Source organism: Propithecus coquereli, unplaced genomic scaffold, assembly GCF_000956105.1.
Source record: "Propithecus coquereli isolate 6110/MARCELLA unplaced genomic scaffold, Pcoq_1.0 Scaffold386, whole genome shotgun sequence".
In the NCBI taxonomy this organism is placed as follows: domain Eukaryota; kingdom Metazoa; phylum Chordata; class Mammalia; order Primates; family Indriidae; genus Propithecus; species Propithecus coquereli.
This window is the reverse complement of record NW_012149574.1, coordinates 2,057,695-2,073,075: the sequence shown is the minus strand read 5'-3', so window position 1 is coordinate 2,073,075 and position 15,381 is coordinate 2,057,695. Positions and strand designations below refer to the sequence as shown.

The following is a 15,381-nucleotide window of genomic DNA, read 5'->3' as shown; positions in this document are numbered from 1 at the left end:
TTAGAGCAGTAAGAGAAACTACATATGTATCCTGAGTTGCCTTAAGTGATACTTCTACTATCTCAAGTTAACAGTAATGAGGATATTCAGTATTCCTAAGGGTGCTGCTGATTGCCAGTGATAAAATACAGCGGCGGGTTAAAGAGAGACACTAATGAAATTCCACATTATTTTTGATTCCTTTAGGCTAATCACTTACGGAAGCACATTTATAAAGCCCCTTTTAAAGAATTGTATCAGTAATAAAATGCAATGTAATTTCTCTAAAAATATGGACATTCTTGTCAAGATCATTTATTTACTACGTCTTTCTTTCTTTCTAAGATGATCAAAGTAGAAATTTGAAATGTGCTTCCTGGAAGGAATTCTGTAATTTTATGAAGTGGTCCATTCCTGCCTTTCTTTATTTCCTGGATAACTTGATTGTCTTCTATGTCCTATCCTATCTTCAGCCTGTAAGTAAATATGACAAATAAAATACCATTGAAAAGATACAGAGAAATGAATGCCAGAACTAACCTGTCTTTTTTTTTTTTATCACTTTCTTTGGCATTGTTAGTTTCTCATTGCCCTCACTGGCCTTCCTGAGTTTTCCCAGAATCATCTGAACATTGAATTATTGACCTGCTTGCCAGATTCTCTCACTGGTAAAGATTACTGTATTAAACTGCACCAACTATGGAGGAGTTGCTTCCTGGTCCAAGGAATCTGAAGCCGCCCCTCTTTATGTAACCTTAATCAGTCTGCCTGTTTTCTGAGCCATCCTATGGCCACCAATCTCTAATACTGATCTCAGTATCAGGACCTCCAAGCAGACATCCATGATTATACACTCAGTGTACCTTTATTTTTTACAACTGTTTTAATGTGTATTCTATTTGTATGGGATTTTGTTGTAGTTGTTGTTAGTCTCGTCATTTAACCAACAAATTCTTTGAGGGATTATGTCCTTCCAAATATAAATGCCATCTATACCTGATAATCCTAGGACTACTTCTTACCTCTGTCAGCATCCTTTGTTTCAATTTGGAAAGCCATTAGTAATCAGATTTGGAGTTTGGTCTTCTGTTTTTACCTATTACTCATTTGGGGTCACATGTGTATTTCCCCCTTATATTTTATAAAATGAAAATTTCTATTGCCTGTATTGCCAAAATGTGTTTTAAATTTCTTTAAAAAGTAAATTCAGGCATGTGATTATAAATAGAATTGGCACCAGTCCTGTATGTGAAGCCTTTTAAATATAACCAAATCAGATTGAGTGGGATGAAAAGGACTTAATATAGAACTATAGTAGAAAACAGGTGTTTGACTCTTTTACACAATTAAGAAGCCATGTAACTAGGCAAGCCCCAACTGCTCTAAGTTTCAGTTGTCTCATCTGTAAAATATGATAGTAATAAGATACCAGCCCAAAGGCAGAGACCTAGGCAAGTTGATCACCTGAAGTTCCTTTCAGCTCTGTGATCTGTGATGTTAGTAAGTGCCTAGTCCATCTAGAATGTGTCCTCTCCTACATTCTCATTTCCACTTTGTTTTTTAGATCTGAGAATTCCTATACCCAATGACATTATTATTCACATTCAATAAATAAATGTGTTGTACTTTATTTGTATTCAATAGATTAGCTCTAAATATATATCCTTTTCCTTTGTCTCCAGTACTAAAGCAAGATTGCAGCTTCCTTATTCTTCCAGCTTATTGCTTTGCTCTTCCTTCCTGATTGTGTACAACCTCAGATCTTTCAAAATAAATCGCATGGCATACTCTGTATATTGCTGTGCCTGAGTCTCTTTAGGGAATTGAATAGAGATACATGGAAGGTTTGGGGCAAAGAGCTCTGATGTTTTATTTATTCTATACTACCGCATGGAGACAGTTTTCAGAATTCATCAAGCCAGCCTGCTTGGTTAGGTGGTTTGCACTGCCCTCAGTGTCATTGATCAGGGCCACCACTTCCCTATTCTTACCAGTCACTTGCCTCATCTTTTACTGTTCTCCTAACTAGGGGTTCACAAGCATTTGTTTATAGGCAAGTATACTGAGAAAACTTTAAAACAGTGATTCCCATAAAAATTCAATGGAAAACAAATTTATATTTTTGGAATTGTTGCTAGTTTTTATTGGACTTACTCTTATTTCTTTAATTTAGCTGTGTATTAGCCAAATTTGCTGTTACTGGGTATACGTGACTGTTCGTACTCTTTGGGGTTTAATCAAGTTAAAGTGATAGCAACCAAGAAAGGCAGGGTAAACTAAATCATGAGATTTGTGTTAAAAATGATTAATATTTTCAGATCCAATTATGAGGAGTAATGATGGAATTTCATACTTTCTGAGCAAAATGTTCAGATTAACACTCGTGAAATATGACTGAATTCACAAAAATGAACTGTTACAAAATCTGTCATCTGGTTAACACATTTCTAAGTGTTTAGAACAACTTGAGTCAATCCAAAGGATTGTCAAATATGAGTTTGGTATTGAGTCATTGCAGTTCAACCAGGAAAATTGTTAAAATTCCTAGAATAGTAAAAATGCTTAAAAATCTGTATTTCAATTTTCTTGCCATACAAATGGGCCTAATAGTACCTACCTTCTATGCACCCATAAAAACAGTATTAGAAGTCTATAAAGCACTTCGAGAGCTTTGATAAGTGTGCTTCACAAGCACGATAACTGTCATTTCTAGACCTAAACCTTTAGAATTTATAAATATTTCCAGATCTACACGTAAAGATTATTTACATAGGCATTTGCTGAATTTAAACACATATTTTCAAAGCCTGGGCAATAATTTGATCATATCTGCATAAATTTAACAAGCAATAAAAATGGAATTTAATCCTCTAGTGAAATAGCTGCCCTACAAACCCCTCTGGGTTTTGACCAGAATGCTTTTTTGTCAGGTAAACCACAAGCTGGGAGATTTCTGAGGTCAGTACTTTGTTTTGATTGTAACTCTATCTTCTCTTTCTTTCTAGGCCATGGCTGTTATCTTCTCAAATTTTAGCATTATAACAACAGCTCTTCTATTCAGGATAGTGCTGAAGTAAGTAACTTGCTGTGAAAGCATATATCGTACTTTAAAATGGCACAGCCTGGTTTCAGTTGATATACCCAGAGCACTAACCCCTCAGAATTCCAAGGCCAGGATTTTGTTCCTAATTGGCTTTGTATATTGGGCATGTTGTTTAACCCATCTGGAAAGCAGCTCCAGTGCTAGCCTGTCTAAATCCTCTGTGATCAGATGTATGAAGTGTCTCGAGCATCTCAAAAATAAGATAATTGACTGGGTTATAATTAGTATTTTCAATTTTAGTGCCAGATTTTCAAAAAAGAATTCATGAGTTTTTTATATAAAATCTTTCTACACTAATAAAGAACCAAGAGATTCCTAAGATTGTTAATATATTTGTAATTTGGAGTTTGGAAGTGATAGAGTGGCAAAGTCTTTATTAAACTACTTGAGTATATGATTTAAGCTCTGACCAGGATTTGCCTGAGGAATCTAGGCAAAATTACAGTTCATAAGAATAATACGTTTTTAAACTTTAAAAAATGCTATCGCTAATTTTTACTATCTCCAGGAGGACCGTTGCATAGTATAAACATTTTTAAGTAACTAGGCTCTGCTCCAAAGCAAAGATCAGAATGTCCTAAGGCAGGAGGATGATACAGGATCTGGGTACTTAACTCCAGTTTAATTTGTTACTTAATGATGATGATAAAAAATAAAATTTGTTTCTTGTTATATTTGTTGTGGTTGTTTTTTTTTTAATTTTACATTCTCTTTCTCTCTTTGATTTTTGTGCTATGTGATAGTATATTCTTTCATAATTTATGTGTACAAAAAGATGACTGGTTGGCACACAGGCACTCTAAATATTTGTTGAAACCGTGATGTACTTAATACATACATTATTTATATGAAATTCCTGAAACATTTCTTTTACCCTAAAGAAACATTGAATTTGTTATTTAATATGAGAGATGGAAAAAAAGGAATATTACGTTTAGTCCAGTTTAAATGTTAGACTACATCGAAGTTTGCTTTCTGCATCATGTTCATTTTATTTGTGAATTGTGAAAATAATTCTTTAACTAAAAAGAATGCTATTCCAAAAGCATTTGTAAGTCTTTGAAATCAACATGAAACTCACTATGTAGGATTGAAAAGTTGGTTTTTCAAAAAATGTATGTAAACAATAATATTTTTATATTGATTCCTGGGATAAAATTAGAGATTCACTTCCATGAAGAAAAAAACAAATTGGTTCCAACACATAATAAAAGATTCACTATTTAATAAGGTAGTAAAGGTCTTAAAAATATGGTTTTTAAAGTAAAAAATGTTTTTCCTGTGAAATGACAGTACATGAGTACACATGGTATTATACCTGTTATATAGTATACAATATTATGCCAAAATTATATCAATTTAAAACTGAATTTATTAATACGAAAGAGAAAGTAAAAAAGTATATATTGCCTGACTTGAAATTGGTCACTAGCTCTGGTTTTATCCTGAAGTAAATATCTCCTGCTAAATTTTTAAGCATTTGTATTAAGAAAGTTAATTCATAGTATAACCAAATCCAAATTTATTTGTACTGTAAATTTTAAATGCTTGTTTTTAATACCACTAATTATAATTATGTTTTGCTAATTTTAGTAATTAACATTGGTATGAACTAAAGTTCAAAAAATTTTTATTCATACTTTACCTCTTTTTAGAACAGTAATATTGATTCTTAGACATGTGTTTGCTTTATTAATATGTCTCTGTTTTGAATCCTTGGAAGTATTTAAAGAACAATAAAACCATAACCCTTCCATTTTTATTATTTCCACAAGTGCTAACATAGCTGCCTGAGTGGGTCTTAATTTAACTGATTCAAAAATCAGCACGGACACTTCTCTAAATGTGCTAATAAATCTAATGCTGTCTTTTATGAGATTACCTTTTTTTTTTTTGAGAATACCTTTTAAGTATTATATTTTACTACATTTTTAACTCCTATTTTTTTTTTTATTTCAGCATATTATGAGGGTACAGATGTTTAGGTTACGTATGTTGCCGTTGCCCCCGCCAAGTCTGAGTTTCAAGTGTGTCCATCCCTCAGATGGTGTGCATCGCACTCTTTGTGTATGCATATACCCGTCCCCTCCTCCCCCTCCCCCCTGCCTGACATCCAATAGATGTTATTCTTATATGTGCACTTATGTGTTGATCAGTTAATACCAATTTGATGGTAAGTACATGTAGTGCTTGTTTTTCCATTCTTGGGATACTTCACTTAGTAGAATGCGTTCCAGCTCTATCCAGGAGTATACAAGAGGTGCTATATCACCATTGTTTCTTAAAGCTGAGTAGTACTCCATGGTATACATATACCACATTTTATTAATCCACTTATATATTGATGGACACTGGGTTGTTTCCACATCTTTGCAATTGTGAATTGTGCTGCTATAAACATTCGAGTGCAGGTGTCTTTCTTATACAGTATCATTTGTTCTTTTGGGTAGATGCCCAGTAATGGGATTGCTGGATCAAATGGTACTTCTACTTGTATCTCTTTAAGGTATCTCCATATTGCTTTCCACAGAGGTTGCACTAGTTTTCAGTCCCACCAGCAGTGTATGAGGGTTCCTATCTCTCCGCATCCACGCCAACATTTATTGTTTTGGGACTTTTTGATAAAGGCCAGTCTCACTGGAGATAAGTGATATCTAACTGTGGTTTTGATTTGCATTTCCCTGATGATTAGAGATGTTGAGCATTTTTTCATATGTTTTTTGGCCATTATTCTGTCTTCTTTTGAAAAGTTTCTGTTCATGTCTTTGCCCACTTTTTGATAGGATTGTTTGATTTTTTTCTTGTTGATTTTCCTGAGTTCTAAATAGATTCTGGTTATCAGCCCTCTTTCGGATTTGTAGCACGCAAAAATTTTCTCCCATTCTGTGGGTTGCCTGTTTGCTCTTGTGACCGTTTCTTTGGCTGTGCAGAAGCTTTTTAATTTGATCAGGTCCCATTTATTTATTTTTGTTGTTGCTGTAATTGCCTTTGGGGTCTTCTTCATAAATTCTTTGCCTAGGCCAATGTCTAGAAGAGTATTTCCAACATCTTCCTCTAGAATTCTAACAGTTTCACTCCTTAGGTTTAGATCTGTGGCCCAGCGTGAGTTGATTTTTGTGAGAGGTGAGAGGTGTGGTTCCTGTTTCAGTCTTCTACATGTGGCTATCCAGTTTTCCCAGCACCATTTATTGAATAAAGATTATTTTCCCCAGTGTATGTTTTTGTCTGGTTTGTCTGGTTTGAGGATGGTTTTATATCTGGGTTCTCAGTTCTGTTCCACTGGTCAATGGCTCTGTTTTTGTGCCAGTACCAATTCCTTTTTTCTAATTGTGGTAGAAAACACATGATGTAACATTTACCATCTTAACCATTTTTAAGTATACAGTTTAGTAGTGTTATATCCATGTTGTTGAACTTTTTCATCTTGTAAATTTGAAACTTTAATCCCCTTAAATAACTCTCCTTTCTCCTCTCTCCCCAACTCCTTATAACCACCATACTATAATGATTTCTGTTTCTATGAATTTGACTACTTTAGATACCTCATATGGGTGGAATCATATAATTTGTCTTTTTGTGACTGGCTTATTTTACTTAGCATATTGTCCTCAAGGGTCATCCATGTTGTAACATGTGACAGGATTTCCTTCCTTTTTAAAGCTGAGTAATACTCCATTAATGTATATATCTCTATTATTACATTTTAAAACCAATCTTGTTCTATTTTGATCTCTTTATTGTTGGTGTTGTATGTTGTTTCTTTGTTTGTCCCTATTTAATTTACTTTATGAATTATTTGAATATCTTTTTGCCCTTGGTGATGAAATTTTGACCTAGGAGTAGCAGCGTAAGTGTTCTATTACATATTCTTTGTCATAAATAACTAATTTTTCATTTAGAATATTAAAGCTGTTGTCTTACACTTGATTCTAGCAGAGCTATCAAATACCTTTCTGATACAGGTAAAGAATACAAGGCTATAAAAGTAGGAAAAATAAGTCCAGTGACTAATGTAAGGATTACTTAGAAAAATCCAAAAGTGGGAAAAAGAAAAATATTACCATCTAAATATTCTATTGTCTTTTCTAAAGAAACCCTCTGTCAATATATTTAATAGATTTGTCATTTGAAGTATAGCCACTGGTTCAGAGTGGAAACTGATGGAAGGCATTATGCCTCAAAGCCTGCCTCACTGGTTTACTCCTAAGCCTTAGGAAAGTTGTATAGTCTTGCTTGTTTTGGCTTTGAGAAATAATAATGTTAACCTGAACATTGAAGTTTTGGGACAAAAGCTAACCAAGACCAACTCTTATTTATGCCTAAAGAATGTGTATAAATTTCTCTGGTCTCTTCAAAGAGAAGCTGTGAAAAAAATCATTAAATACATTTTGAAACATACATGATAGATGTCCTGGAAGTTATGTAAAGTTTAGTTACTGTCAAAACCGGCAGAAAAATAAAGAAAAGTACCACTCAGTAGTATAAGCATGTCTCCAAAATCAATTATTCACTTGATAAATCTTTATGATCTCTCATTATAAATCTGCTTTCACTCTCTGCTACGAAGAAATGTGTTTTATACAGTTTCTTGAGAAAACAATGTGAGTATTTCTACTTTATTATTTTTATGCTCTGCCATGGTTTACTACCACAAGTATGGTAGAAATATGGTAGAAGTACTCTTACCTAACTATTTGAACCTAATTGTTTAGTTACTAGGAGAACTTGCAGTGGGAAATCATAATATATATGTATATATAAAATATCTAAACAATTTATTTTAAAATATATAAATGGACATTCATCATTCTTTTGATGCTGAACTAAGACCTTTACTTTGAGTATGTATGGGGTTTACTGATTGCAGTTCTTTGGCTTCTTTCCTATGTGACGCTACAGTCACTGTAGGGTAAATGATTTCTTGTTTCATTTACCCTAAAATGCATCAAGTCTTTGAAAAAATTTTTAGGATAGACCTCTTCTAGATTTCTGTTATTCATATCCTAATCTTTTACAGTTAGCTCACCTATAAGTAATTTGAAGGGAGCTTTTTATCTTCTGAGTGATTTGCCTTTAACTGTCTTCCCAAAGTGTTCAACTTAGTTTTCATAAAAACGGCACCGCTTTTCTTTTACTCACAATTTATCATTTATGTAATTGTTTAATGTATACAATGACAACAGTGAGGCCACCTGGCAAAAATACATTTAGGAGCAGAGACTATGAGCAAACACTTCACTTGGGAGCGGAAGCCCTCAGGAAGAGCAGTGGCCTACTAGCCGCAAACATTCAACTCTGAGCATCCATCCCTGTGTTTCACTGGGTCAGTGAGTGATCAGTGAAGTGAGCTTCTATTGTGTTAACATCAATTAAACTGAAGAACAGACTCTGCCTTGCAGAATCCGTCATCATTTGTAAAAGTACACATCATCAGCTGATGTTACAGAGTAATTTAAGCTTTATTTTCTTTGCTAAAAATCCACCATTTTTAATTTTTAGCTTAATCCTTAATAAATTTTGCCTTCCCAACAACATTACCTTGAAAGAGTAATTGTTTGCAGTAGGTACTTTCTAGCTCGTTTAAGGGTTTATTTTGGTTCTTTTTTTTCAATGTCAGTATTAGTGGAAAATCTATAGCTGTCAGAATTGAAAACTTCTAAAGGAACTGTAGATTATGTCATTACTTCATTTGTGTGTGATGTACAGTAATTGATTATATAATGGTTTCTGTAAAATGGACACCCATTTTTCATCTCTATCTTTTCTGTTTCCATTCTGTTTGTTTTCTACTATGTAATGCATACCACCTGCACTTTCAGAAATTTAAATGACTAGTTCATAGTTTCTTATCTCGTGGCATAGGGCTATACTAACCTGGTCATTAAGTCCTAGATCTTAGTTGAGAGTTATTTGAAAATTGTGCTGTACATGAGAAAATATGTGGTAGTATGCACAAGTATGCTGCTATATAGGCTTGTCTGCATTTAGCAATTTCAGAGCATGAAGCTCTGTAGTAGCACTGGTAAAATCAGACACATCTTTCTATATATGCATCATGGAAGCTCAGAATACACTTAAGAGGTATGTTGATCCAGAAGGAAGACACAAAAAACCATGAATCAGATCCCTTCCTTACTCTTTCATAAATACATGACCTTAGGGAAATCAGCCTCTCAGAACTGTTTCTTCCCATAGAGCAGAAATGTCTGACCCACAGTAGGTGCTCAGTAAATGCTCCAGTGGTACCAAAATCTTACAACTTCTGGTTTTCACTGTTGCTTTATACTTTTGCTTTTCCTTATGTTATTCTCTTTTCTTGGGTGTCCCCCTTCTTCACCTGAATGATGAACATCAAGATTTTGTCCCCTCTAGTGACTACTCCAAACTAAGTCAGATATTCCTCTATGTCAGCATTGGGTATTCTTGTTGCCTTTGCATAGACTCTTCCATCTGCCTGGATATATCACTGATTCATTTTTCATGTGGGGAAACTTCAATTTATTTTTTATCTTTTAGCTCAAATGTCATTTTCTCTTTGAAGCAATACCTGACTCCATTCATTATACAAATTCAAGTGTTTCTTCCTCAGTATATACCAACTGTTCTATGAATCACCTGCCACACAATATATTGACATCATTTAGTTTCATAGCTCTCTCACTATTAGAGTGTAAATTCCTTGAGCACGGGGATCAAGTCTTCTTTTTCTCCCTAGGTTGCCTGGCACATAGTAGCTGCTTACTAAATACCTGTTGAACTAAATGAATTAGCAAAATGGAATAATAATAATACATGTGTTTTATATCTCACAAGTTTGTTCAGCAAAATAAACTTTGTAAACTGATATACTACCTAAAATATCATCTTTCCCTTGCCTTATCAGCCAGTAGTTTGCTGTAAAATGCTTTATGATTAGGCCATGGATCCAGGAGCTAGCTTTCTCCTTAAATCTTTGGGTTATGAACACCTTAGAAGATTTGACAAAGCTTTGAATGATCTCTTGCATAGGGTGAGATTCACCTATATAGAAGATTTTGGAAGCTCGTCTACATACTTTCTGGTTTTGGGAAACTAGGCTGAGAATCTCTAATATAATTTATAGTAAAAGAAAAGTTACTGTGCCAAAGGTCTGCGATCAGCTCTAGAGGTAGAAAGGAGGCTTAATTAAACCTGTAGGTTAAAAAGAAATCTACAAAGAGGAGAAATGACTGGCCTTAAGGGACAGGAATTATAAAAGTGAAGAAAAACATTAAGTTTGAGAAGCAGAGGCACCAACAGGTTTCCTTTGAACTTGAATTGTAGGAAATGCTAGCAAAAACTGGGTACATTTATCCAACCAAGTACTCAAGTGTCTGTCTAGAGTTTTCTGTAGAAACGCTTGATATGGGGGTGGGGGGAACAGTAGTAAAATCTTGTTTTTCATCTTTGAACAGGCGGCATCTAAACTGGATACAATGGGCTAGCCTCCTGATTCTATTTTTGTCTATTGTGGCCTTGACTGCTGGGACTAAAACTTCACAACATAACCTGGCAGGTCATGGATTTCATCATGATGCCTTCTTCAGCCCATCCAATTCCTGCCTTCTTTTCAGAAATGAGTGTCCCAGAAAAGACAATTGCACGGCAAAGGAGTGGACTTTTCCTGAAGCTAAGTGGAACACCACAGCCAGGGTTTTCACTCATATTCGCCTTGGTTTGGGCCATGTTCTTATTATAGTCCAGTGTTTTATTTCTTCAATGGCCAATATCTATAATGAAAAGATATTGAAGGAAGGGAACCAGCTCACTGAAAGCATCTTCATACAGAACAGCAAACTCTATTTCTTTGGCATTCTTTTTAATGGGCTGACCCTGGGCCTTCAGAGGAGTAACCGTGATCAGATTAAGAACTGTGGATTTTTTTACGGCCACAATGCATTTTCAGTAGCCCTTATTTTTGTAACTGCATTTCAGGGCCTTTCAGTGGCTTTCATTCTGAAGTTCCTGGATAACATGTTCCATGTCTTGATGGCCCAAATCACCACTGTCATCATCACAACAGTGTCTGTCCTGGTCTTTGACTTCAGGCCCTCTCTGGAATTTTTCTTGGAAGCTCCATCAGTCCTCCTCTCTATATTTATTTATAATGCCAGCAAGCCTCAAGGTCTGGAATATGCACCTAGGCAAGAAAGGATCCGAGATCTAAGTGGCATTCTTTGGGAGCGTTCCAGTGGGGTAAGTTTGTGAGGATACTGTTTTTTGCTTGTTCCTCCCAAATTCAAAGCATGGTTATTAAAGGAAAAAGAAGATCAGTACTGATTTAGCAAATAATATATTGGATCTCTGTGACTTTTAAAAATCAGTCAACAAATATTCACTGGACTCCTAATGTTTGCAAGGGCTCCTGATAAATGCTGTCAGGGATAGAGAAAAAGCATAAATCCCGGTATCAAGAACCTTATGCCTTAATTGTGTCATAGAATATTATAGAATTACAGACCTAAAAGATGCCTGACAGGTTATCTTGTCCAGTCTCCCTAGTTTTACAGGCTAAATGGTTTGTAGGTAATAAGTACAAACCCGTGAGGTCTGACTCGTAGCTCCTTCCTCTTTCTGCTCTACCATAGTTGGGAAAATAAGCTCATTCATGAAAGAGGATCTTTTACATTAGTAAGTCTTATTAAATAGAAAGCCTAGCTCGTCAGTCTTACCTGTAGTTGTTCTTAAACCACAGTGTGCCAGAAGGGCAGGGTTTATTTCACTAAAAAGATAGTTTTCAAAAGGATCTCTGCAAGTAGGAGTAAAACATTTTCTAGAAGAGTGCTTATGCAGTTGTTCTGAATATCTCCCAGTTGCCTGTAATTGTTTTGGAAGAGTCTATTAGTCATGTTATTAACAAATAAATTAATTAATGATCTTTTGGAGATTAGATTAAGGAGTTAAATATATGTTTAAATAAATGAAATAGACATCTAACTTTAGATTTACAATTTTCTCATGAACACACAAAATATGAACTATTTCACACAATGGACATTTCACTGTTTGGGGAAGTTAATCTGTTGCTTATTAGAGTTCATGGCAGAGCTTCCCTAGGTGTAATGCTTCTGGAGCGGTGATACAAGTTCTTAACATAAAAAAATTAGAAGCTTGAGTCCCAAATGCCCTCATCTCCGCCAGCATGTACATTCAGAAATTCTGTATTCTTTTCCAATGGGCTGATAATGCTGTTTGTCCTAATTTTTAAGTAAATGAAAATCAATTTAGGTAACAAGGCCTAGATTGTAACTGTTTCTCCAACCTTTGTTTCCCCTCAAGACCAGCAGATGGTGCTCCTTACTTTGCTCATGTTGTTAACTTTGAAGTTCAAGTATTAAGTACATTTCACTTTTTCATCTCAATATACTTCTAAAATTAACTTACAAGGACTTAAGTATTTATTCAATTTAATTTGACCAGATTATATTGACAGTTTAATGAAAGAAGACGTGTGATTTGTTAGTAAGGTTTCCCCTTGTAATCATTAAAAATGCTACATTTTTAGTTTTGTTTTAATGACTGATTTCATGTGTTTCCTTTTAGGATGGAGAAGAACTGGAAAGACTTACCAAACCCAAGAGTGATGAGTCAGATGAAGATACTTTCTAGTTGGTACCCACATAGTTGGCAGCTCTCACAAACCTTATTTTCACATTTTCAGCATTTGTAATATTTATCTTTTCACTTTGATAAGCCAGAAATGTTTCTAAAACATAATACTTTGCTTGTATCTAATCACTCCCTAAACAACTCCATCCAAGGCTTAGGGTATACCCAAAGACTAAACAATTCTGAGAACTGATATAGGAATATTAGTATAAAGACTACATTAATGGCTCAATACTTGATAAATCAAAAAGATAAATTTTCAGATTATTTTCCTTGCCCTCCAAATTTCCAAAAAAAAACTTGTAATAATCATATTAGCTATACTTTATAAATATACAAATAGAGTTTACCAGATATTTATAATTATGTAATTATAGTCCACATGCCAAAGTCTTCCCCCCGTCTTTTTTTTTTCATTATAAATATCATCTAGAATTGTCCCTTGAACTTTGAGGCTGTAGAAATAGTCATTTTGCAAATGACAAGCAGTGGGATTCTTTATAAAAATTTTTGTTTAAGGACCTAAATATCTGGCTGTACCATAGATTTAGTATAACATAGTCTATACTAAATGTTTTGCCAAAGAAGCGATTTTTCAGAAACAAAATCTCAGAATTTTAATTTTTAGGAATTCATGGGAAATTTGATTTTTAGTAATTATCTTTTGTTATTTTTCTATACTAATAAGCTTCAAGTTAGATAAAAGTTGGTTACCAGTCACCACAGCTACCACTTATATTTTAAATCACTTAAATGAGCCATGGTAGGGTTTTTTTCCTTCTCAATTTGCATATCACAAAATCTTGAAATTACTCTTGAATGACTACATTTTGGAGAATTAATAAGGCATTTTATTTTATTATTAATTAAAGCTTGTGACTATTATATGTCTGTATCATATCCTGTTTCTAAAACTTGAGACACTAGCTTCAGAATCATACCAGATTGTCCATAGGCTAATCCCTAAGAGATTTTAAAAGCATCACTTTGCAAACAAATGTTGACTTTTACTGAAATATGAATGGAATTACTCTAAAAGTAGGAAGATCAGTAATAAATAAAGCCCTTTACAGTAGTACTGTTTCACATTTATAAGTGCATATTATTTTTCAAGGTATTTTTGCATGCAGCTGATTGACTGTTAGGTATGGAAGTCAGGCAATAGATAATTAAAACATGAGAAAACAGAATTGACTTGCCCAAGGTCACGCAGCTGGATAGTGATAGAAGAGTAGGCCTTAGCGGATAGGCCTATATGTTTATAGACTACCATACTGTAAATGTAAGCTTTAAGTTATCATTCTCATATAGCCTATACCTTTCTTCCCTTCTTTCTCTTAATTTTCATGCAGATGAATGTAAGATAATGCTGTTAATATAATACATTTGTGAAATCCAGAAAAATGACTGGTGAGAGTTGGTAGAAATTTGTAATTAAAACAATTATTAAACCTACATCTGTGTTGCCACTCTGTTATATGAGATGGGATGTGGAGTAATTTTAATTTTAAAAAATAGAGTGAGGGAAAAACCCAAACAACTTTTAAAACTTTCTCTTTGAGTAGATCTTGACTTCTAAGAATAGCAAAACTGTTCACCTTATCATAGGCATTCCCGTCAGTTATGTGAAACAGGAAGATTACATCTATTATGGCAATTCATTTTAAAAGTAAGGAAAATAAGGTATAGGAGGACCTCACTTTTAGGAAATATAGCATACAAAACATTTTTATCTTTACAGAACAGGTAAAAATTACAAAAATATTCTTACAAAGGTTATCACCTACAGAATATATTAAATAGCAGATTTCTGTAGTGCACAGAGATTGATTTTCTTATTTACAATTACTTTTTTTCCCCACTCTCTTCAGAAAGCATTTTTTGCCCAGAGTAAGGTTTATTTGTGTTAAATTACCACCTAATGAGAGACAAAGCTGGAACTAAAATGTGAAATTCTAATGTAGATACATTGGAGTATTTCCAGGGTACCACTGTTTTAAGAAGGAGGATAATCTGAAGTAGATAGGTGTGGAAACCATATCTTAGGTGCTCTCGGAATCAAGGAATTATATAACCTGGAGAAAAGAACAATTGTCATGTGGAAAAATAAGATGCTTTTCCTACTCTGGAGAACCAAATTACAGTGAGTGTGATAGGGCGATGGTTATTCTTTCATCATAAAGAAGACTCCCAACGAATGATGCTTTTCAACAGTAGAAAAGGCCTTCATGAAGAGTAGTAGAGAGCAGTAGTAAATTCTCTATCACTGAAGTTTTTAGGGAGAGATTGTATCATCAGGATGTTTTAGAAGAGATTTCTTCGCTGGTATAGAAGTTGGACTAAGTGATTTCTGTGTTCCCATATTTAGATTCTCTTCTGAGCAGTTCTGACCTACAGCTCATGCACTGACTGTATTCATTGTTTCTCCATATTCTTCATAGTTTCTGAATAGACTTTGCTTGGACCATAAGTGTGGCCTAAAATGAATGATCTAGTGTAGCTATATAATTTTTCTAATCCAGGAATGTGCCTAATCCTAAAGGAAAGCAGAAACATGGCTGTTTGTTATGAAGGGAAAGGTGGCTTAAACCCAAGATCCCAAATCCTTGGCCAGCTGCATTCTGCTTGCATAGGTTTTCAAAAGCCACGTGCAGAAGTGACACTCAGGACAG

General features: G+C 34.4%; 1 protein-coding gene across 1 annotated transcript in view; it reads left to right on the top strand.

The window, feature by feature from the left end:
- SLC35A5 (solute carrier family 35, member A5) overlaps positions 1-12,811 on the top strand; it is a 19,534-nt gene extending 6,723 nt beyond the window's left edge. The window contains exons 4-7 of the mRNA XM_012652261.1: positions 325-455; positions 2,985-3,052; positions 10,516-11,296; positions 12,644-12,811. Of these exons, the coding sequence (XP_012507715.1) occupies positions 325-455; positions 2,985-3,052; positions 10,516-11,296; positions 12,644-12,709 (1,046 nt within the window). The 3' untranslated portion in view covers positions 12,710-12,811. The remainder of the gene's footprint in view (positions 1-324; positions 456-2,984; positions 3,053-10,515; positions 11,297-12,643) is intronic.
- The last annotated feature ends 2,570 nt before the right edge of the window (positions 12,812-15,381 follow it).